Below are 24963 nucleotides of genomic sequence, written 5' to 3'. Positions count from 1 at the left end.
CAGAGGCAGAGAGACACATCACAGCTCTGGACTGATCTTTCAAAGTACAGTTGAAGAGTGGAAGGAGTGAGAATATGAGCAAAGAGGTCAAGACCATGATGGGTTCACACAGTTTAACTGAGCTAATGGGAGCTCACCAACACCAGTCAGACTGGGAAGGAACCAGCATAGGTCCAAATTATTACCTTGGAATGTGGTTGACAGTGGTATGGCTGGGGAAGACTGATGGGCCACTGGCAGTGGCACCAGGATTTATCTCTACTGCTTGTGTGCTGGCTTTTTGGGAAACTATTCTCTTTGGATGGATACCTTGCTCAGCCTAGATATACTAGAGAGGGCCTTGGACCTTCCACAAAGCCTTACCTTCTCTAAGGAATGGATGGGTGGCTGCTTGTTTGTAACCAGCTGCTCAGACCTGAAACAATCACACAGAAACCATATTATTTGTAATGCTGTTTTGTAATATGAATGGCCAGTATTAAAACAATTCAAAGAGAGCATAATAACAAACAGTATCAAGATTCTCTGTATTTCCCATCTTTATGTGGCTTTAATTAAAATCTATTTATTTTTACTTTTACTTTTTGAGACAGGTTATATGTATATCTTTGTCCTGGAATAACTCTGTAGACCAGGCTTTCCTTGAACTCAAAGAGATCTGCCCCCTCAGTGCTGAGATTAAAGGTGTCTAACACCACACCTCCAAATCAGCGATCTGTCTGTCCCTGCCTCACAGGCATTGGGATTAAAGGTGTATCCCGCCACACCTTGATGTGAGTGACCAGGACCCCAGCAGAGGTCCTCACTAACCTGATGCAGGTTATCTAAACACCATGTAGGAGAGGTTCTGCTGAGAGGACCAAGAGAGGAACTCTAGCTGTGAGAGCAACCCAGGAGAACAGAGCAAGAGAGCATGCTAAAGGAAAACTCATTGGCTACCTGAAACACAGAGCAGACCAAGAACAGTTCCCAAAGACTCAGACAGCCACTGTAAGAATTGGACAAAAAGAATAGAAAAGATGGAAGAGAGAATCTCAGGGGTTGAAGATAGATAGATGATAGGTAGGTAGATAGATAGATAGAGATAGATAGATAGATGATAGATAAAATGAATTCATCAGGCAAAGGAAACATTAAATCTAACAAATTCTTAACACAAACATCCAGGATATCTGGGAAAACATCAAAAGAACAAACCTAAGAATAATAGGGACAAAAGGCACAGAAAACATATTCAAGAAAATTATAGAACAAAACTTTCCCAACTTAAAGAATGATATCCCTATGAAGGTACAAGAAGCTTAATGAACACCAAATAGATTGGATAAAAAAAAATCCCCTCGCCATATAATAATTAAAACACAAAACATACAGAATAAAGAAAGAATATTGAGAGCTGCAAAGGAAAAAGGTCAAGTAACATATATAGGTAAACGTATCAGAATTACACCTGACTTCTCAAAGGAAACCAAGAAAGCCAGAAGGTCCTGGGCAGATGTGCTGCAGTCACTAAGAGACCACAGATGCAAGCAAAGATATCTATACCCAGCAAACCTTTCAATCACCGTCGATGGAGGAAACAAGATATTCCATGACAAAACCAGATTTAAACAACACATAGCCACAAACCCAGCCTTACAGAAAGTACTACAAGGAAAACCCCAAACCAACAAAGCTAACTTCATGCACAAAAACTCAAGCAACAGCCGGGCGGTGGTGGCGCACGCCTTTAATCCCAGCACTCGGGAGGCAGAGGCAGGCGGATCTCTGTGAGTTCGAGACCAGCCTGGTCCACAGAGCTAGTTCCAGGACAGGCTTCAACGCCACAGAGAAACCCTGTCTCGAAAAACCAAAAAAAAATAAAAATAAAAAATAATAAAAATTAAAAAAAAATAAAAATAAAAAATAAAAATAAAAACTCAAGCAACAGATAACCTCACATCAGCAAAACCCACCTGCAAAGACAGTGTATCCTATAAACCGAAAAGTAGTTCACAGATTAACAGCAACAAGAAAAATAAAACCAAAGTAAATTATGAGGCATATAATTAATTTTTGGGAACTTGATACCTCAAAACAAAGATGCTGTGTATAGTAAATTTGCAGAATAAAATGAATACAATTCAATAACAATTTCCAACAATTTATAACAGCAAAGCTGATTACAAAGCTACATTCATAGTGGAAACACTCAGAGTGATCAATAAGATTATTAAAAAAAATAGTACAAAGATTGACATAATATGACTTCTTGCAGGAAAGTGGTGGTGTACATCTTTAATCCCAGCATTTGGGAGGCAGACACAGGCAGATCTCTGTGAGTTCAAAGACAGAGAAAGCCAAAACTCAAAAAAAAATTACATCAAAGCTATAACAATCGTGAATGTGAACAATATTTAAAATAAATATTTAGAAAAACAGAATACTTAAATTCTACTTTGTGTTATAAGTGAGCTCTCTGACGAGAGCATCAATTCCCAAATCAAAACAATCCAAATTAAGAAATATCCAGGTTTAATGGAAGATCAAAGCTCTAAGGTGGCCTCAAGGGTAAAACTGGGAAGCTGCAGGACCGCAACCCCCAGTAAGAAGAAAGGGAGACCACTCCCAGGCAGGCCACAGGCTTCTCACCGCCTCGTGGGCCGCACGCACTTGCTGAGCCCTGTCTCCCTGTCCAGCTGGCTTCTGAGCTCGCGCCCCCCCCCCCCCCCCCCCCCCAGCGCCAGCCTCCTCCGCCTCCGCTCTTCCCAACACAGCCGCCTCCACCAACCACGTGGCCTAAGTCCATTTCAGAGCATCCTCCAAAGTGGCTCTTAGGTCAAAAAGGGGTCGCGAAGATTGAATGACCAGCCTCCCGATACAAACGGATCTCTGCCTCAGCCAACCCCAATCCCGCAGGATTGACCGCACCTGACTAGAATTCCCAGCGTGAGCTCAAAACTTCAAATGGAAATCCGAAAACCACAAAAATAAGTACGAATGGGTCCCCCGAAACCCTATAGCATAGACAAGAAAAGGAACTCACCAAGACGCAGCCGCTGAAGCCCAGAAGCCCAGAAGCATGGCATAGAGAGCTCCACCTGCAGACTAGGGGCCTTTCAACACTAGGCCTGCCACGTGGAAAGGACCCTGACCTAGCTCAGTGGAAGCCTCCAAATGTTAGGAATATTTCCTAAGCGAGCTCTCTGATGACACAAAAATTCCCAATCAAGCCAAATCAAAACACGCCAAATTAAGAAATATCCAGGTTTAATGGGAGATCTGCGCTCTCCGGTGGCCCCCAGGGGAAAACGGGAAGCCGCAGGAACGTGAACCACAGGAGGAAGAAAGGGAGACCACGTTTCTCTTTTGGGGGATGAATTAAGTACCGTGGGGGTGGGGTCTTGACACCACCCCCAGGGAGGGGTCAGGACCTGGCATGCTGGGATTTGAAGTCCAGACCGGGCCTGGTGGCTGGGATAGATGTGAAGGACTGGGGCCTAAGCTTGCAGCCTAAAACTTTATGTGTCCTTGTCTTGTAGTCAGAGTGATGAATAACTTAAATATCACCAAAGGACATTCATCCAGCAACTGATGGAAGCAGAGGCAGAGACACACATCACAGCTCTGGACTAATCTTTCAAAGTACAGTTGAAGAGTGGAAGGAGTGAGAATATGAGCAAAGAGGTCAAGACCATGAAACAGTTTAACTGAGCTAATGGGAGCTCACCAACACCAGTCAGACTGGGAAGGAACCAGCATAGGTCCAAACTATTCCCTTGGAATGTGGTTGACAGTGATATGGCTGGGGAAGACTGATGGGCCACTGGCACTGGCACCAGGATTTATCTCTACTGCTTGTACTGGCTTTTTGGGAAACTATTCTCTTTGGATGGATACCTTGTTCAGCCTAGATATAGTAGAGAGGGCCTTGGACCTTCCACAAAGCCTTACCTTCTCTAAGGAATGGATGGGTGGATGCTTGTCTGTTACCAAGTGCTCAGACCTGAAATAATAACACAGAAACCATATTATTTGCAATGGCGTTTTGTAACATGAAGGGCCAACGTTAAAACAATTCAAAGAGAGCATAATAACATACAGTATCAAGATTCTCTGTGTATTTTCCATTTTATGTGGCTTTAATTAAAATTTATTTCTTTTATTCTTACTTTTTCTTTTTGAGACAGGTTCTCTGTACATCTTCGCCCAGGAATAACTCTGTAGACCAGGCTGTCCTTGAACTCAAAGAGATCTGCCTGAACAGTGCTGAGATTAAAGGTGTGTGCTACCACACCCCGAACTCACAGAGATTCATCTGTCCTTGCCTCCCAGGCATTGGGATTAAAGGTGTGTCCTGCCACACCTTGAAGTCACAGAGGTCAATCTACCTCTGCCCCTTGAAGTCACACAGATCAAACTACTTCTGGCGATGCAAAATTTCCCAATAAAGTCAAATCAAAACAATCCAAATTAAGAAAATCCAGGTTTAATGGGAGATCTGTGATCTCAGGTGGCCTCAAGGGGAAAACCTGGAAGCTGCAGGAATGCAACCCCAGGGAAGAAGGGGGAGACCACGCGTTTCTCTTTTGGGGGATGAATTAAGTACCCGGGGGAGGGGTCCCAACCCCACCCCCAGGGAAGGGTCAGGACCTGGCATTCTGGGATTTGAAGTCCAGACCAGGCCTGGTGGCTGGGATAGATGTGAAGGACTGGGGCCTAAGCTCACAGCCTAACACTTTGTGTGACTTAATGTCTCCTAAGAACTGGTAAATCCTTATACCATTAATTCTATTATCAATTCTACTCTCCTACATCACAGTTTAGCAGCGGGGTGCTACTCTACACAGGAGAAACCTTTTACAAGCCACACAAAATTAACTACAGACGAATCCTAAACCTAAATGTTAAAAGTGCAGAACTTCTGAAGACCCAGGAGAGACCACAAGTCTCCGAGTTTGGCATATTTGGTGATATCTCCACATGCAAAAATATAAGCACTATAGGCACCATCATTTGCGACTCCCAAAGCTCTGCTCTGTGCAGACACAGCCCAGGCAGTGAAGTTATTCAGAGGCTGCCAGCAGGGAGTTGCAAGGATCACTTAGAACTACTTAAGATGAGGCAGGAAGAGGCAGCAACACACTAAACTCTGTTTGTCCACTGGCTCCCACCCAGCCAGCAGAGGACACACCACACCAGACGCGAGCCTCAGCAGGCCGCTCCACCTAGTTTGGGAACAGCGGCCCCTCACCCGCCAAACCCAGCCACTCCTCCACACGTGGGGACTTTAGCCCCTTACTCACCTTGGCACACCGCTCCTCCTGTCTGTGGAGAGCAACCCCTCACTCACCACGGTGCAGCTGCCAAGCTCAAATGCTCTCTCCCAACAAGGGAGACCAAGGCGCAGAGGAGGAGAGAAACGATGATTTCTTCAGGAAAAGCTAAACTGGAAGCCTGGCTCCTGGAAGAACCCTCCCATTTGACTGGTGGGTCTGCTAGGGGCTCTGATTGGCTAGTGAGGTCTGAGTGACAGAACCAGGTGAGCAAAAGGTTCACAGCACAGCATTCCCAGCACTGGCTGCTAATTATAATTCTAAATCAAGTCTCTTGCTAATGTAAATCGGTTTTAAAAGGAAGTATACAAATTCAGAAAGAGGAAATCAGACAATGTTGCACAAGAAATACACTGGGTAACTCAAGTACATTATAAACAAAGTCCTCAGTGGTGTTGGGATGGATAACCAGTTTTCACCCTTCTGTGAAAAAGTCCTGGTTTCTGAGAATCTGAAACAACCCTTTTCCAAAGGCCCTGGCCCCACATCTTTACCAGCTCTCCCAAGTGTATTCCCAAGAGCTCTGTTATTGCTCTATACATCAGGGCCTTAGGGAAACCTCCCAAAGCCTAGGCAGATTGCCAAAGTCAGAGATGTGATAACACAGAATTAAAAGAAAACTTATAAATCTACAGAATATTGACAGAATAACTCAACTACTTTTTATAAAACATTTCATGAGATGAGGGAATAATTTCTTGTTTAAGATACTGGTCCTATCTTTGGGCAGTTCTGCCTTTGTTCTAGATCTATCTAATATGACGCTGCAGTGAAAATAACATCAAATACTTCTTCACTGGTTATCCCTTCAGATCTTTGCTGAAATTTCATGGCTCTGGATCCCATGTGCATTTCCTGTAGATAAATATTCTTCCAGTATTTCAGAGTTGCTTCTTGAAAAAAAGCCTACAACTTTAAATGTGTATTTGTAAAGCATAAAGTCTTATAGATATGGTCTGACTGTGTCAGGGTAAAACAGAACTAATGTTTGCCTTATTCAGAATATTACCATTTTAGTCACCATATAAACACTACTTTAGACCAATAGTTGAATGATTTGTGATAGCTAAAACATGGGATGAGGAAATGATAGGCTGCAAATAGCGTCCAAGGTTTTAAACTTAAGAGTTTAGCATCCTTTTGATGGGTCAGTGGTGGTACATGTCTTTAATCCCAGCATTAAGGAAACAAAAACTGTAGATCTCTGAGGCCAGCCTGGTTTACAGAGTGAGTCCCAAGACAGTCGGGACTACAGGGAAAAACACTGTTTATAAAACAAAAAAAAAGAAAGAAAACATCTTTTTCCTGGATCCCAATTGAAGCGTTATTAAGACAAAACATCTTTTTTCCTGGATCCCAATGGAAGAGTTAATGAAACAAAATGTCTTGAGATTAAGTGGATCTAGTATAAATCCATATATATATGTGTGTGTGTGTGTGTGTGTGTGTGTGTGTGTGTATTCTATAAATTCTATAGGAGGAGAAAATATTACTGTTCCTAGGCATATCTCAGTCCCTCTACAATGCATGATAAATAACTCCTTTATTCCATCGGCCTGCAAGTCTGTGTGTCTATTTCAAAATAGCCAGTATGGTTCCTGTTTCAGCACAATACAGTCACACCCCTTATGCAAAATAAGATATACCAGATTAGAACCTAGTATCTGCAGATTAGCACCCGGAATCTCACCAGCACAGACACTGCACTGAGCAAGTCTTTCATTCTCAACATGCTTGACCTGGACTCCTGGCCTCACACTCCTCACGGTGTCCTGCTGCTGACCCTACTGCTGGGACTTCCAGGTGAGCATGCTCAGGAGTACAACAATATCTCCTGTGTAAAGGGGAAAGTATTGACTCAGGACACCCAAGGTCCAGTTCTCAGGACAAAGATTTATTTACCCCAGAGGGACAGAGGGTAGGGATAAGGGACAATGACAGGAAGCAGAGAAAGAGGGGAATAGAACCATGGAAAGGGAGCTGGAATATTTGTCCTGGAGGGACAAAGTACTGCCTCTGGATAGAGAGGAGACAGATGTGGCACATAGGAAAATGTCATTTTATAAAGGAAAAATAGGAAACCCCGTGTTAGAAAGAGGTGCTTAATTGGGCATGTTAATTGGGTGAGCCCAAGAAGGCTTTTGATTGCTGGATTTTAATACATTGATAACAGAACGTTGGCAGTCAGCCTCAGGAAAAGGGATTGTCAAAATACTGGAACAGACCTTAGGGGACTAGCTTCAGGAATGTAATCTGATGGTTATTAGCACAGCAGAAAGAACTGGGGAGAAGGTCAATGTCTGTTAGAGCCACATGCTCCAGTGGGCTAGTGTCCCCTTCACTATGAATAGAACTGAAGGGTTCCAGGTGAACAACAGAACATTGTTCATTTTCTAGAGGCAGTGTCTGGAGTACTGCTCTGTGAGTCCATGGGTTGCCACAGGTGACCAGAAACATTCTATCTGGAAATCCTTAAAAAATAATAATTAAATTTTTCTAATACTATAGCTGACAAATTTACTTTAGTAGAATCCCATTTAAATCCATGTAACTCTGACCCCTTCAGAGACAGCATGTCAGTTCCAAAGCAGTTGATGGCCTGTCTCCACCCTCGACTCACTTCCTGAGCCAAGGGTGGTGACATGGCTAGAGGGAAGTGTCTCTGGCAGTGCTCAGCCATCATCATCCTTCTCACTAAGTTTCCTCATTCTGTCCCCCAGTTCCTTCCTCGTGTGACCACAAACTTCTCACCGAGTGCTGCTGTCTTACTAGTGCTTGTTTTATTGGTAGGGTTGCCACAGCATTGTACCACAGACTGGCTATCAATACAATCAATAGTCATTCATTTTGGCACAGTTCTGGAGGCTGGAAACCCAGGGTCAAGATGACCACCAAGATACTTTTTTCCGTGATGCCTCTCCTATTGTGAATCGTACCTTCTCCTTCTCTCCACACAGGATCTCACTTCAGACTGTCTCTGTAGATCTTTTGTTTCTTGAAATGAAAGCAGTCACATTGGGTTAAGATCCACCTTAATTGACTTTTACTCCTTTAAAGACCCTGTTTCAAATATAGTCACATTATGAGGTACTGGTCTATGACTTTGCTATGTAGAGTGTAAGCAATTCATCTATACCAGGTACTCACACATCCCTGATCTTGTTGATATTCTCCAGGGAGCTTTGTTTCCCTTCATCAATAAGAATTATTGGCACTCTGAGTGGTCCCTGCCATGATTCTCAAAGGTTGTTTGTCCTCAGTTTCTTCTTTGTCCGTTTGAAAAACTTGATGACTTCAGGTCAGGGCTTATCAGCCCTCAGGCTCCCCACTTTGGTTAGGGGAGCTATTGTGTCATCTGATAATAGAAGTCAAGCTTTTAATCTGTCCTCACTGTACTCTCGCTGCATCTGATACTAGCAATGATTGATAAGACCTTCTGGAGATTTTAGCACTTTCTGAAAATTTTGTTTTTTATTTTCTCAAATTAATATATAATTACATCTTTTTTCCCTAGTCCCATTCTCTTATTCATTGACTCTGTTTCTTTAACTGTTCTCACTTTCTCTTTCTCCCTCACTCTCTTTATATGAATATCTCCTCTGTATCTCTGTTTTTGTCTCTCTTTCAAACACACACATTCCTAAATATATAAAAACAATTTGCTCAGTCTATATACTGTTACAGCAACAAGGACAACACCAATACACATGATAGCATTAAAGGAGAATATTTTTCACTGAGAGACATTGTGTGTCCTTGCTCTGTCTTTATATTCACATTTCAGCCTTGCTTGCGTTATTCCTGTCTCCATACCATAATCATCTGTTTTCCTACAGTCTCCAATGCAATAAAATAGCCAGCAGACTGAAATTTCTAAAATGTGATATTTAGTACAACTTTGGCTTTTATTGGCTAATTTATCTTAGGAATTTACTTCAGTATTGTGAAGTTGTCTAGTACAAATGTCATACTTGGAGTATGAAATATACCCAAAAATTCGTGTATTAAAGCCTTTGTTCCCAGCTGATGGAACTACTGTGAGAGATGATTGGGTGTTAGAAGGTCAGGTGGACATGAGCCCCATTATACTCTGTCTTCGTGAGGAGGTTCTGCCTCCCCTGAGACCACAGCAAAGGAGACAGTCAGCACTGTGATCCCTGAACTCTCTGAAACAGAGACAGATGTAATATTATTTCCTTGCATCCTCCAATATTTTTCAAATCAATAGAAATATAGTTTAGCAAGCCATAACTATCACCAGATGTACATCTATACCTAGAGCTAGATGCAGCTCCATAATCTGGACCAAGCTCCATGACACCATGCAGATACCCAGTGTCAGTGAACGATCCATGACCCAGAAAATTATCTGAGGAATTACTTTTCAATGTCGTGTTCGTGAGCACTCGCCATGTCCCAACTACTGTATAATGTACTTCACTGTTCTACCTCATGTGGGCCTACATGTCAGGTTAATGCTCGTGTCACACTGCCACAGCACAGAAGAAGAAGCACAAACATCCCTGACGGCAATGTCTAGAGCTGTGGTTTGAATTCAGGCTGATTGACTGAGGTCATAGGATTAGCAATCACTCCTCCCAGAGACTTTCTTCTATCCCATGAGCTTTAGCTAGTGAAATGGGCACAGGGTCTGTGGGTTTCTGCACCTGTTCTCTTCAGCTTCCTCCTTACATACAAACAGTTTTTATTTGAAAATGTCATTCACATGGGAAACAAGGTTTCTATTTCTACATCAATCAGCAATTTCAAATGGGTGTGAGTCACATGGGAAGATGCACACTGAGCAAATCACATATACAGGAGAATTTGTTGAGTCCTGACTATGAAGTAGAGACTGTGGACAAAACGGATCCACTATCCTTCACTTTTACTATTGTGTAAAGTGCTCTTTTCTTTGCTGAAACAATTTTCTCCTGCATCCCGTGGCACTTGACAGGCTTTAGTGTGGGTGTTGTTGCTGTTCCCCTGGATATATTGAATATTGAGGCTGCAACCCTTATGGTAGTGTTCTGGGATTTCTGTGGACTCACGGATGAGGGTGTAAAGGACTCTACCTTCCACAACCCTAACTGGGTGAAGTCAGAAACTCTTTCCTTGCATAGATAGTACACAGTTACAGCAGCCTGGACTCTAGATAAGGGACAAAGAAAAAGGATGGAGTTTCTCCCAAGCAAAGCTTCTGTGCAGACTTCAGTTCTCCCTAAATCTGCTAAAGCTGGAAAGGACTGGATGCTTCTACTAGCTGTGATCATCTTCATCCATGCAAACAAAATTTGATGAGATTCTCAAATCCACTCTTCAAAGCAGATTTCACAGATGTCATGATAATTAGTTCAGTTTTCTGTTCTTTCCTCCCAGAAACACAAGGTCCTAGCACTCACTTGATGACTTCCTTCTCTCCTCTCTCTCTCTCTCTCTCTCTCTCTCTCTCTCTTTCTCTCTCTTTTTTTTTCTCTCTCTCTCATAGTTGGTTGGCTCAAGGAGCAGCTGGCTACTGCTTTAGTTCTTTGTGAAAGATGAGGTGGGTCCTGGGCATAGGACATTGAGTGTAAATCTCCCTATATTTACCATTTTACTTTTATAGAATCAAACTACTTTTTAAATTACAAAGACATTATTTCATTTTAGTTTTTATTAAATATGTTAGAGCATCATTGATAATAAGAAATGTTGCAGTGGAATGGCTACTACTCATGTGTCGTGTTTAAGCATGTCTATTGGAAAAGCAAGCCATACATACTGCTTCTATACTTTTGGTTTCATCTCTGTCTCTACATTTTAGGTCCCATTCATCAATAAATTTTTAAGTTACAACTTTTTTTAAAATACAATACTACATCAGTCCACGAAGTTTTGAGAGTTGCTACATTTTTCAAATTCTGGACTTAACCTAAAAAACTAAATAGGTCTTTTTAATCTTTATGATTTTTCTATATTTTTTTTAAAAAATTGGTCTAGGATTGTAGGATTTCTAGTTCAACAAATTATGGAACTTTGAGAAAATTATTTATTTAATTTTGCATAGAGCTATGCCAAAATGTAAATTATTGTATAGGCTCATATGGTCTACCCCATTCCCATTATTTTTTTCCATATTTGATTTTTAATTAGTAAGTATTCTAAGACTATCAACATGCTTGCTAGATTTGTTATTACTCACTACTCAAGTTTTAATTTCACAAAGTTGCCCTTTGCTTTCGGCTTCAGTTATCAAGGGAAGCAGATTTTCCACATCAGACATTCTTGTTTGAGACCTAGCAGTGTCTCCCACCCTTCCTAGCAGCTCCAGGTATATGGCCTTCCCTCAGGCTATTAATGAGAACCACAAGGTAGAAGATTAGAGTCATCATCTTCAAAAAGCCTAAGTAGAAGTTGGGAGCTCGGGATGCTTTATGAGATTTTAAAATTCAGAGTACACTCAGAGTTGTATTGTCTTCTAAACTAGCCCTTATTCTCTGAGATTCTTTATTTCAACACAAGGGAAACCCATTAGCATTTCCTGAAGGACAGGTATTGATATCTCCAAACAGGAATCATTGTAATAATCTCAGATTTTTAACTACAAAGCCTGTTTTCTCGCTTGTGTTGGTCACATGGTGTTACACTGTGTGGAATCTTGGGTTTTATTTAAATTCTGGATGTGTTTTCTCTTTTAGAACTGTGAGTACATACATTGTCTCATGGCCTCCTGGATGCTAACACTTCTGATAAGAGCTGTGATCCTATCATTTAGCAGGACAAGATGAGTCATGCTCCATCCAGACAGCACTCAGCATTCTCTTTCTACTCTGCTTTTGTCTGTTGGATTCTAGCATATGCTGGTGTGTGTCTCTGAGTTTATTTCATGCTGAATTAGATCAGTTGTTGGATTTATAGTTCTTTTTTTTTTTTTTTTTTTTTTTTTTTTGGTTTTTCGAGACAGGGTTTCTCTGGAGCTTTGGAGCCTGTCCTGGAACTAGCTCTTTTACACCAGGTTGGTCTTGAACTCACAGAGATCCGCCTGCCTCTACCTCCCGAGTGCTGGAATTAAAGGTGTGCGCCACCACTGCCCGGCGGATTTATAGTTCTTATATTTTAATAAACCAGGAAAGTTTTAGACAGCAGTTGTTTTCCAATAATCTTGTCACTACACTCCAAATACATAAATTTTTTCTCTCTATTGTACCTCTGCCCCTGCAGTGCTGCCTAAGTAATGTTATGGTACACATTTCCATGATTTTAGATGTTTTTTGTAACCTGCTAAATCCTCTGAGGACCCTGTCCATTGGAATAATAAATTTTATATCCCTCAACTTCTCAATATCATTTGGTTCCTTCTCATAGTTTCTCTCAGTTTGGTGTTATATTTTGCAATTCAGACTCTTCACTTTCTTTAGAACTGTTCCTTACTTTCTTTTTGATCTTTTCATATCTCAAATGAATGTTGCACAGTCTTGGTCCAGTAGGATAGGACAGTGCAGTACAATGCAGTGCTACAAGATCACCAAGTTCAGGCAAGAAGGAAACAGATGTGTCGGCTATGGGACTTAGAATAACTGGGTAAATAGGATGCTGTGATGAGAAAACAGGCGACAAGAGAAAGTGATCCCAGGTGACCACATCATGTGCAAGGGAACAAACAGGGCCTCCAGGAGGGTGGGGCACTGTGACCCCTTGGTAGCTGCCATGTCGCACCAAACTAGAACTTCTGACTTCCAAAGCATGAAATAAAACGTTTCTGTTGTGTCAAACCATTATCTTTGTAGGAATCTGTTACGTCATCCTTGATGTTAATATAATGTTGGGGCTAGAGGGAGATGGTTTGGGGTTTAAGACCACTTGCAATTCTTCCATGGGACCCAGGTTTCAGTCTGAGCACCCACATGGTGACTTATAACTAATATAACTTCAGTTCCAAGGTCTGTGTCAACAAACTGGGAACTTAAAATAGGGTTTTATTTGTCTAATTAATTTGTATGTTATTGCATGTTGGGAAATATCTATGGCATTATCACAACACCTGGTAAAGCAACCCCCTGACTTGGGAGTCTGACCTAGAATCTGGTAATCAAAGGTACATCTCAAAAACTATACCTCACACTTAATACTTACATCACTGGTCTCAAAGAGTCAGGTAATCACATCCAGTATTATTATATCCAAAGTACAACATGCCATGTGCACAGAAAATGAAAACCAAGCTGATACTGGCATGAGAAGTTCAAACAGAATTGGGGTTTCGTGAAAATATTGCCAAAGACTCTGTCTCTGAGACTCATTTCCTAATTTCTTACATTTGTTTGCTAAGAGGCCCAAGTGAGGGAAAATGATATCACCTCATACTGAGGTCTAGTTTATAGCATTATTTGATGACAAACTAGAGAGGCTGTGGGTTTCCATCATGATGAGTACTAACTGAAGTCTCCTGCAGGAACAGCTACACGGGACCTGAAGGTGATTCAGCCTGAGAAATCAGTTTCTGTCCTTGCTGGAGAGTCAGCCACTCTGAACTGCACTGTGACATGGCAGCTACCTGTGGGACCCATTATGTGGTTCAGGGGCACAGGACAGAGTCGACAACTAATATATAACTTCAAAGGAGAGAAGTTTCCCAGAGTCACAAATATTACAGATTTCACAAAGAGAAACAACCTGGACTTTTCCATCCGCATCAGTAATGTCACAATTGATGATGCTGGTACCTACTACTGTGTGAAGTTCCAGAAAGCAGACTCTGACAGAGAGTTTTTGTCTGGGGGAGGCACAGTGCTGTATGTCCTTGGTAAGTACTGCATTGTCCTTTTCCCTCATATCTCCAACTGGTCAAAATGTGTCCAAGATGCTGTGATCACAATGAAGAAGCAAGCCTGTGAGTGACCCTCATGCTCGTAGAGTAACTTTATCCAGCTGTGGGCCAAGGAGCTGAGGAGAGGACATGCTATGGGCTAGCAGTGCCATTTCTGGTAAATGGGGGTGAACCCATACCCTTGCCTGCCTCACAATATCTATTTCTCAATCTGTCCCTGTCTAGTGGCTACATAAAGACAGCTGATGCCATCAGTGACAGGGACAAACCTGACCTACCGCCTCCAGAGTTTATTACCTCAACCAATTAAGTCTTCTCTTTCTGCCAGACAACCTGGGCCTAGTGTATGTCAGGTTCTGTTCTAGATGTAAAACAGATAACAAGAAGCAGGCAAGCATAAGCTCTTTCCCCAAGATGTGAGTTTCCTCCCTCCTAAGAGGAAAAGCAAATCAAGGCAAAAAGTGACAAGCCCAGGGCACAATATGGTTGTCTTACTTGTTCTTAATCCACAGCACTCTGAGATCCATTGGTTGTGTCCACATTCACTGTGGAATCTCTCACCCCTGGTTTACATCTTTGTCTTGGGTCTCTCTGGAAACATTTTGTATCCTACCTGTACAGGCACTGGAGGTTCTGGGCAATGTAGACTTAAGTCCTGGAGTTGGTCTCCATGTAGATGATCTCCAATCACAGTCCTGGAGATGGTCTCCGTGTAGATGATCTCCAATCACAGTCCTGGAGTTGGTCTCCATGTAGATGATCCTCAGTCACAGTCCTGGAGTTGGTCTCCATGTAGATGATCTCCAATCACAGTCCTGGTGTTGGTCTCCATGTAGATGATCTCCAATCACAGTCCTGGAGTTGGTCTCCATGTAGATAATGTCCAATCACAGTCTTGGAGTTGGTCTCCATGTAGATGAACTCCAATCATAGTCCTGGAATTAGTCTTCATGTAGATGATCTCCAATCAAAGTCCTGGAGCTGGTCTCCATGTAGATGATCTCCAATCACCAGCATACGCATCAGGGCATTCTCTTTGAACTTACTGACAGAGGCTTGAAGTCTTGTTTCTTGATCTTGATTCTGGCAATTTTACAGCAGGAAGTATAGTCAGATTATCCAGTGCAGTCCTGTTTGAGAAGTGAGCCCAGTTTGTCAGTGCCCTGCCCATGACCACACAGCCAGCTGATGCTGGGATCTGGACTTTAAAGCACATCTGACTTCAGGCTAGGTTCTTGCAGTCCAAGCAAGAAACACCATCTCCACTTAGCAGTCAGTTACATATGAGATGCTGAGTAAGAATTTCTCAAGCTCGACCATAATTTCCATTCGTCATCAGCTCACCGGGGTTTTGAGATGTTCCTCACACTGGATGCTAATAGTAGTGATGGGAGAATTACACCAATGTAGCCATAACATGACTCCATAGCAGATCTGTTCCCTGTGTTAACAAAGCGTCACAGTCCAGCAGCTAGAGATAAACTGATAAAAATTACAGATCATGAATGCTTCATTTGTGTCAATTCATTGCCAGGTGACACGAGAGAGTGTTCCAAGGTGACCACATCATGTGCAAGGGAACAAACAGGGCCTCCTGGAGGGTGGGACACTGTGACCCCTTGGTAGTGGCCATGTCAACCAAACTAGAACTTCTGACCTCCAAAGCATGACATAAAACTTTTCTGTTGTGTCAAACCATTACCTTTGTAGGAATCTGTTTTGTCATCCTTGAAGTTAATATAATGTTGGGGCCAAAGGGAGATGGTTTGGGGTTTAAGACCACTTGCTGTTCTTCCATGGGACCCAGGTTTTAGTCTGAGCACCCACATGGTGACTTATAACTAATATAATTTCAGTTCCAAGGTCTGTGACTCCCTCTTCTAGATTCCTTGACCACTAGCCATGTGTTCAGTGCATAGACGTAACGTGGAAGAAGAATACAGTTTCACATAAAATTGATTAATTAATGTGAAAATAATACATATTTTAAAATGGTAACATAAACCGGACTTTATTTTCTCTAATTAATGTGCATGTTATTGCATGTTGGGAAATATCTGTGGCATTATCACTACACCTGATTTAAGCAACCCCCCTAACTTGGGGCATCACCTAGAATCTCGTAATCAAATGTACATCTCACTAACTATACCTCACACTTAACACTTACATCACTGGTCTCAACAAAGAGTCATGTAATCACATCTAATACTATTGTATAAGAAGTGCAACATACCATGTGAACAGAAAATGAAAACCAAACTGATACTGGCATGAGAATCTCAAACAGAACTGGGGCTTCATGAAAATACTGCCAAAGACTCAGCGTCTCTGTGACTCATTTCCTCATCTCTTACATTTGTTTGCTAAGAGGCCCAAGTGAGGGGAACTGGGATCAACTCATGCTGAGGTCTAGTTTATAACAGTATTTGATGACAAACTAGAGGAGCTTGTGCGTTCTCGTCATGATGATCACTAACTGATGTTTCCTGCAGGAGCAGCTACACAGGACCTGAAGGTGATTCAGCCTGAGAAATCAGTTTCTGTCCTTGCTGGAAAGTCAGCCACTCTGAACTGTACTGTGACATGGCAGCTACCTGTGGAACCCATTATGTGGTTCAGGGGCACAGGACAGAGTCGACAACTAATATATAGTTTCACAGGAGAGAAGTTTCCCAGAGTCACAAATATTACAGATTTCACAAAGAGAAACAACCTGGACTTTTCCATCCGCATCAGTAATGTCACAACTCATGATGCTGGTACCTACTACTGTGTGATGGTCATCAGAACAGACTCTGACAAGGAGATTCAGTCAGAGGGAGGCACAGTGCTGTATGTCCTTGGTAAGTACTGCATTGTCCTCCTCACCCGTCATATTGCCAACAAGTCAAAATGCGTCCAAGATGCTGTGATCAACAATGAAGAAGCAAGCCTGGGAGTGACCCTCATGCTCATAGGGTGACTTTACCTAACTGTGGGCCAAGGAAGCTGAGGAGAATACATGCTATGGGATAGCGGTGCCATTTCTGGTAAATGGGGGTAAACCCATACCCTTGCCTGCCTCATTATACCTTTCTCAATCCGTCCCTGTCTTGTTCAGGGACAGGGACAATCCTGACCTACCGCCTCCACAGTGTCTTACATCACCCAATTAAGTCTTCTCTTTCTGCCAGACAACCTGGGCCTAGTGTATGCCAGGTTCCATTCTAGATGTCAAACAGCGAGAAGCAGGCTAGCATGAGCTCTTTCCCAAAGATGTGAGTCTGCTCCCCATCACGAAGAAAACAAATCAAGGCAAAAAGTGACAAGCCCAGGGCACAGTATGGTTTTCTTACTTGTTCTTTGTCCACAGCACACTGAGATCCATTGGTATGAGCCCACATTCACTGTGGAATCTCTCACCCCTGGTTTACATCTTTGTTCTGGGTCTCTCTGGAAACATTTTGCATCCTACCTGCACAGGCACTGGAGGTTCTGGGCAATGGAGACTTAAGTACTGGAGTTAGTCTCCATGTAGATGATCTCCAATCACAGTCCTGGATTTGGTCTCCATGTAGAGTGAGTCCACGGGGGGTACTCACTTCACAGACTCTCCCTGCAAGCGCAGTATATAGGTCTGCTATACTGGAGGAGTGAAGTCATATAACACATTTAGAGAAACTCCTGACTTGTAGGAAATGTCTCATCAATGTGAGCTTTGTTACTCAAAAGTCATGTGACCTTGGACACTTACTTTCCCGCTCCAGGCCTTAGTTATCAATTAAGTTGAGGGTGTGGGTTGGTGATTCTCAACCTGGTTTCTCTCTTTTCTTTGGAATAATGTGGGAAACATAGATAAATCTAAGATCCATGTTTCTTTATTTGATCTGATATGGGTTTTGGCATCTGAAATATTAAATGTCTCGAGAATGTTCTAATATGCAGCTTGGGTAAATTATTCTCAGATACATTTTATGAAACAACATGAGATATTTGTGATTAGTCCCTTGATAGACCTGTTATGTCACCAAGCTGAGGTAGAGCCAATCCTTACGCTTCAGAATAGCAGTGCCCACCATGCTGCACAAAATACCCTAGAGATCAAGTAACTGGTATTTCTTATGAATATTTCTCTTATGAGAAATGCCAGGAACATTTCTCAGGGGGGAGACCCCAGGGTCCCCAAGATCCAACCAAGGCAGAACACTGTTCAACTCCAGTCTCAGGCACAACTCTCATATATTGCACAGGGCTGCAGAGGAACAATCTCTGAGGCCTGACATTTCTCTTTCACTGAGAACTCTACTTAATGGCACAGTATGTTGCTGAGCTCTGTCCTTCAACCTTCTCATGCTCATCTGCTCTCTATAATTAGCCCTTCTGGAGGAAGTGCTTGCAGTCCTGATTGTGCTGTAAAAGCCACTGGACAACTTAGTAAGAAGATCCCTAAGAAAGAGGAGGATGTCAGGGTGCAGAACAGCGTTTCTCAACCTGTGGTTCACAACCTGTCTGCTGGTTGAACAGAACAGCAGTTTCGTATCAGATATTTATATTATGATTTATTAAAGTAGTAAAGTAGTAAAATTACAGTTATGAAGCAGTAACAAAAATAATTTTATGGTTGATGGTCACAACCACATGAGGAATAAAGGGTTGCAACATTAGGAAGGTAAGGGCAGAGTTTCAAAGTCCTCAGAGTTTTGGTGGGCTTGGGTGCATAAATGACCCAGGTAAAGATCTCTGATGATAAACTCCTTGTGTCCTCTCTAATGGTTCCTCCTACCACTTGATTTACAGAACTGAAGACATCAGATACTGCTGAAATCCTTGTAGCTCTGCTCCTTGTACCCAAAATGCTACTGGTAATTGGTGCCTCTGCCATCTACATGTTCAAGAAGCAGAAGGCCTGACTGTAAGTTAGGAGGGCTGGAGGGGGTGTTAATTACCATCTCTTGACATGACAACATTGCACAGTGAAAATAATTTACAGAATAAAGGGTTTCTATGGTCTTACTGTTTCAGCGGCATGAGTCCATCAAGCCTGAGAAGCGTGGAAGCAGATCAGGGAGTAGAGAGCTCACATCCTTGGTGAAGATCATGAAACATAAAGGATAAACTGGAAGTGTGACAAGCCTTCTTTTTAATATCACAGCTCACCTCCTTAACATACTTTCTCTGGAAGGACTACACTGCCTAAACCTCACCAAAAAGTAACACTGACTGAAAAACAAATATATATACACATATAGACATATATATATACACACACACACACTAGAATATGGAGATTGTTTCTTTTTTTGAGGGAAAGAAAATTTTAACAACGTATTTACTAATAGTACATTTTAAGTTTCCCTGTGTGTAAGATAATATTCCAATAGATTTATTTATATGAACTCTTTTATTTTGTATCATTCCACTATTTTCCCTGAATGGTAACCTTGAATTTAGATATATATCCTTTACTATCTATCTCAAGCTCATAGACACTTGGCTTTGGAATATTGTTTATATTTTATTATTTTTAACTGGGCTACATATATATTCCCTACTACCTTTTCTTCCTCCTCTCTCCCCTTCTGCTCTCCCTCTCTGTCCCACATGCTCCCAGTTGACTTAGGAGATCTTGTCCTTTTCACCTTCCTAGTCAGATCCATGTATTTCTCTCTTAGGGTTTTCTTTGTTGTCTAGGTTCTCTGAGGTTGGGGATTGTAGACTGGTTATTATTTGCTTTGTGTCTAAAAGCAACTTATGAGTGAGTACATATTATAATTGTCTTTCTAGGTCTGGATTACCTCAATCAGTATGTTTTTTTTTCTAGTTCCATCCATTTTTTTGAAAAGTTCAAGATGTCATTTTTTAACACTGAGTAGTATTCCATTGTGTAAATGTATCCTTATCCATTCTTCAGTTGAGGAGCACTGAGACTGTTTCCAGGTCTGGACATTACAAATAATGTTGCTATAAACATGGTTGAGCAAATGTCCTTGTGGTATGATTGAGCATCCTTTGGGTATATGCCTAAGAGTGGTATTTCTGGGTCTTGAGATAGAATGATTCCTAATTTTCTGAGAAATTGCCATACTGGTTTCCAAACTGATTGTACCAGTTTGCACTCCTAGCAGCAATGGAGGAGTGTTCCCCTTACTCCAAAACCTCTCCAGCATAAGTTGTCATCAGTATTTTTGTTCTTGGCCATTCTGACAGGTATAAGATGGTATCCCAGAGTTCTTTTGATTTGCATTTCTCAGATGGCTAAGGATGTTGATATTTCCTTAAATGTCTTTCAGCTATTTGAGATTCCTCTGTTGAGAGTTCTCTGTTTAAGTCTGTACTCTATTTTTTCATTGGGTTGTTTGGTTTTTTGATATCTAGTCTCTTGAGTTCTTTGTGTATTTTGGAGATCAGCCCTCTGTGTGATGTGGGGTTAGTGTATATCTTTTCCCATTCTGTGGGCTACCATTTTGCCTTATTGACTGTGTCCTTTGCTGTACAGAAGCTTTGCAGTTTCAGGAGTTCCCATTTCTTAATTGTTTCTCTCTATGTCTGTGCTTCTGGGGTTATTTTTAGGAAGTGGTTTCCTGTGCCTATATGTTCAAGGTTACTTCCCACTTTCTCTTCTATGAGGTTCAGTGTGGTTGGTTTTATGTTGATGTCTTTGATCCATTTGGACTTGAGTTTTGTGCATGGGGATTCTACGAGTCTATATCCAGTCATATCAGCACCATTTGTTGAAGATGCTTTCTTTTTTTTCCATTGTATAATTTTAGCTTCTTTGTCAAAACGTATATGTTCATAGGTGTATAGATTGATATCCAGGCCTTCAGTTCGATTCCATTGGTTCTCCTATCTGATCATTTACTCAGATTTTCTATATCCATATTTCCTTTAATTTGTGTTTATTTTCTATTGACTCTATTTCAGTTTTCAAGTCGTGAACTATTTCTTTCACTTCTTTGACTGCTTTTTCTTGGTTTTCTTTAAGGAATTTGTTGATTTCTTCCAATTTTTTGTTTGTCTTTTCCTCCATTTCTTTAATTTTTATTTCCTCTTTAAAGACCTCAATCATCTTCATAAAGTTATTTTTAAGGTAATTTTCTTCTGCTTCATCTGCATTGGGATGTTCAGGCCTTGCTGTTGTAGAACTACTAGTGTACGGTGGTGTTGTCTTGCTCTTTATGTTGTTGACTGTATTCTTACCCTGTTGTCTACACATCTCTTCCTCCAATCAGAATAGGTAGTGTCTGTGTTTAATGGGGTCCATTATATCCAATTGGTATACTTGGGGGCTGTTGCTCTGTTTATTGCTTCTTCCGGTGTGGGCAGAGGAGAGCCTTTGGTCATTGCTCCTCCGGGTGCCTATGGGCCCGAGGCTCAGATGATCATTCCTCCTGGTGTTGGCAGGGTTGATGCTCCAGTGGTCAGATAATGTCTGGAGGCCACTGCTACCATCATGGCCTGATACATTGCTGCTCCTGTTTCTCTTCCCAGTGGTCTGTCCCAGTACAACACACTATGCTCATTCTTCTCCTCCCCGGCAGCCTGACACAGTCTGGCCCTTCATGCTGATGCCTATGCTTCTCCTCCCAGCAGCCTGGCCTGACCCTCTCTGCTACTGCTCGTGTTTCTCCTCCCAGCAGCCTGGCCTGGACTAGCCTGTTACATTGCTGCTTATACTTCTCCTCCCAGAATCCTAGCTTGGCTCAGCTAGCTGTTTCTCACGCTTCTCCTTCCTGTGGTCTGGCCTTGTCCAGCCTGTTGCATTGCTGCTTAAGCATTTCCTCTCGGCAGGCTGGGGTGGCCACCCAAACTACTGCTCACCTTCTCCTCCCAGTGGTCTGTCAGAATATTTTTTATTCAAAGCACCAGGGGAAAATCAGTCTATGAACTAACATAGAAGAGGCAGGATCAGGAGTAAGGACAAGGCATTTGCCAAACAGATTTATGATCTGTGCTGATGACATGTTGTTGAGGATTTCTCAGGAAACCAAGTAAGGGTTCACTCAGGGTCAATAAAGGTATTCAAAGAGGCATAAAGGATGTGAAGGACATGGACCCTGGGTAGGATGTGGGGTATTGGCATCACTGCTCCTGTTGGAAGTCACCATAGAAAGTGGAAAGCACAGATCATGGGAAATAGTAATCTACATTATGGACCAATTTTTATAATTGAAGACCTGTAATAAGGACTATGTCTGCTTTGGTCTCTAAGTGATCATAAAGAAGAGATTCAGAAAGACCGTAGGACTCAGAGACTAGGCTTAGATGACACTTTTATGGCATGGGCACCTCATCAACTCAGGACAGGGGGAGAGCAGTACCAGGGACATTGCAGCACTAAGATACAATGTGTAAGTAGTCATTTTCCACAGATCTTCTCTTCATCTTCTGCCACATTGGATCCTGAATGTCTGACATCACCTTTCTTAGAGAGAGACTGAGACTAGAAAAAACTGGTGAGAAGCTGTGAAAATCTGCCACAAATGTCTCCATTAAAAGACACCTCCAATTCAGAATTCCCTATTGTTTTTCTGCATAAGTATTGATAGCTCAGAGCTATGATGCTTCTGTTATTGGATAATATATTTTGGGTTCTTAATCTCATTAATAAAAAGTTTAAAAATTTACTCAAGTGAAAGTCCAAAGATAATCTGCTCAAGTTATGAGGGAATATTTCAAGCTCATGCAAGTATGCAACTCAGCAATCACACAGAGGAGGACAATGGAAAGGGAAAAATACACTCATGCTGTTTAAGCAGGTATGGAGGTCAGACATATATGATAAACAAACTGACACATGAAAAATGGGGCATTTCGGGCTGTAGAGTTGGCTCAAAGGTAAAGATCATTGCCTATTCTTCCAAAGGTTCTGAGTTCAATTCCCAGCAACCACATGGTGGCTCACAACCATCTGTAATGAGGTCTGGTGCCCTCCTCTGGCCTTCAGGCAAAATGCAGGAAGAATATTGTATACATAATAAATAAATAAATAAATATTTTTAAAAAATGGAGCATTTCTAGAAAAAGTAAAGGAGCCTAAAGTATCAGAAAAGTTATACTTAGATTCGTTCAGTGTCCAAAATCCAAATGAAAGAGACAGAATAAAAAAAAAAAAAGGAAAAGTCTGATCTGGCCACCCTGGGATGGATAGACAGACCCTACTGAAACTCAACGTAGCATGAGGAACCACACTGGGTAGGGAGAATTCTAGGAATGAAATGGGTAGTATATAAACTAATGAGAAAAAGTTTAGATACAGAGTCTTACTACATAGCCTTGACAGTCCTGTATATTGCTATGTAGGCAAGGCTCATTAAGATCTTCTTGTCTCTGCTTTCAGAGTCCAGCGATTGACTGTGTGCTGCACCATCATGCCTCTCTAGGAAAAATTATTCTGCCTATCCTTTGTTGCGACTTCAGAGGGTCCTATGACTAGGTGATGGACACTGCCCACCTAGAACCCTGGGTCTCCACCCAGGCCACAGTTTCTGTTCTCTTAATCATGAGCTTTCTTTAATGGGCCTCTGTAGCTACTCTAAATTATAACCCTAAAACCATTTAGGAATGAGATAAGGATCAGAGTCTCCAAACACTTTTGCTCTCTCTGGTTTTGGAAAGAACAAGGTGCCCCAAGGCCATTTTGGGCTTCTAGACAGAAGAAACTAGTTTTTTAAAAGTTATTAAATGTTCTTTTCATCACAAACAAAAGTAAAAATGTAGCACTTAATTATATTTCCACAAGGCCCAAAGCATATAACTTCAAGTATGTGGAATACTTCATGCCTATAAACACTTGAAATTGTATTGCTATTATTTACTAGCCTACTTTAATATACCATCAGATTTTCTTTTTTAAAAATATTTATTTGTTTATTATATATACAATATTCTGTCTGTGTGTATGTCTGCAGGCCAGAAGAGGGCACCAGACCTCATTACAGATGGTTGTGAGCCACCATGTGATTGCTGGGAACTGAACAAAGAACCTTTGGAAGAGCAGGCAATGCTCTTAACCACTGAGCCATCTCTCCAGCCCCTCTCCCCCATCAGATTTTCTTAATTCTACTAAAAATTTATTGATGGATAAATTATGAAATAAAAAGAATGTAGAAAAGTCTGTCCTAAGAGTAAATGTCTCCCTTCCATCTATAATTTTGGTTTTTTATTGTTTTTATTTCTTTATAAATAATACCGTTCAAAATAAAAAAATAAGGAACACTTCATGAATTTGCGTGTCATCCATACATAGGGGCCATGTTAATCTTCTCTGTATTGTTCCAATTTTAGTATATGTGCTGCTGAAGCGAGCAGAAACTAATGTCTTAGAGGTCATCTTCCCTAAATATCCTGTTCAGTTTCAACACCTTCTATCTCTCTCTCTCTCTCTCTCTTTTCTTTTTAACCATAATTCTTTTTAAAAAATATTTATTTATTTATTTATTATGTATACAATATTCTGTCTGTGTGTATGTCTGCAAGCCAGAAGAGGGCACCAGATCTTATTACAGATGGTTGTGAGCTACCATGTGGTTGCTGGGAATTGAACTCAGGACCTTTGGAAGAGCAGGCAATGCTCTTAGCCACTGAGCCATCTCTCCAGCTCCTTAACCATAATTCTTGATTGATTCTGTGGGAATTTCACATCATGCACCCAATTCTGCTCACTTCCCAGTGTCTGCCCATCACCCTTGCAGAATTCCCCCACAAAAGAAAACCATGCAAAATTAATTAACCAAATGCCACACAGATCAAGGTGACCACAGCAGCAGCTTTCCACACAGACACCAACATAGTCTCATCCTCATGGCTCTAGGTGGTAACAGGAGCCACAGACATCAACTCAGATCCTGGCTGCTGTAG

The 24963-nt window shown here is 41.6% G+C and overlaps 1 protein-coding gene and 1 non-coding gene across 2 annotated transcripts; one reads left to right on the top strand and one right to left on the bottom strand.

Moving 5' to 3' along the window:
* Positions 1 to 7045: 7045 nt before the first annotated feature.
* Positions 7046 to 19026, top strand: LOC121452280 (signal-regulatory protein beta-2-like). Its single transcript, XM_041658320.1, has 4 exons — positions 7046 to 7118; positions 13747 to 14097; positions 16617 to 16967; positions 18901 to 19026. The coding sequence occupies exons 1-4, from the start codon at positions 7046 to 7048 to the stop codon at positions 19011 to 19013; spliced, it is 888 nt and encodes a 295-aa protein (XP_041514254.1). The 3' UTR covers positions 19014 to 19026.
* A 5281-nt stretch (positions 19027 to 24307) lies between these two features.
* On the bottom strand, positions 24308 to 24414 carry LOC121454752. The gene has a single exon (XR_005975319.1). It is a non-coding gene; the product is annotated as a U6 spliceosomal RNA (small nuclear RNA).
* Positions 24415 to 24963: the final 549 nt, after the last annotated feature.

This window comes from Microtus oregoni, unplaced genomic scaffold, assembly GCF_018167655.1.
Source record: "Microtus oregoni isolate MIOR12 unplaced genomic scaffold, Mior012 000000F_ref0000247, whole genome shotgun sequence".
NCBI lineage: Eukaryota > Metazoa > Chordata > Mammalia > Rodentia > Cricetidae > Microtus > Microtus oregoni.
The sequence above is the reverse complement of the archived record's forward strand: the minus strand, read 5'-3'. Positions and strand labels throughout refer to the sequence as shown.

Bases quoted from the DNA above. Each gene is read 5' to 3' on its own strand.
- LOC121452280 (XM_041658320.1), top strand. From the start codon at position 7,046: ATGCTTGACCTGGACTCCTGGCCTCACACTCCTCACGGTGTCCTGCTG. The intron at 14,098-16,616 runs GTAAGTACTGCA...TGTTTCCTGCAG, and splicing joins CACAGTGCTGTATGTCCTTG to GAGCAGCTACACAGGACCTG. The intron at 16,968-18,900 runs GTAAGTACTGCA...CTTGATTTACAG, and splicing joins CACAGTGCTGTATGTCCTTG to AACTGAAGACATCAGATACT.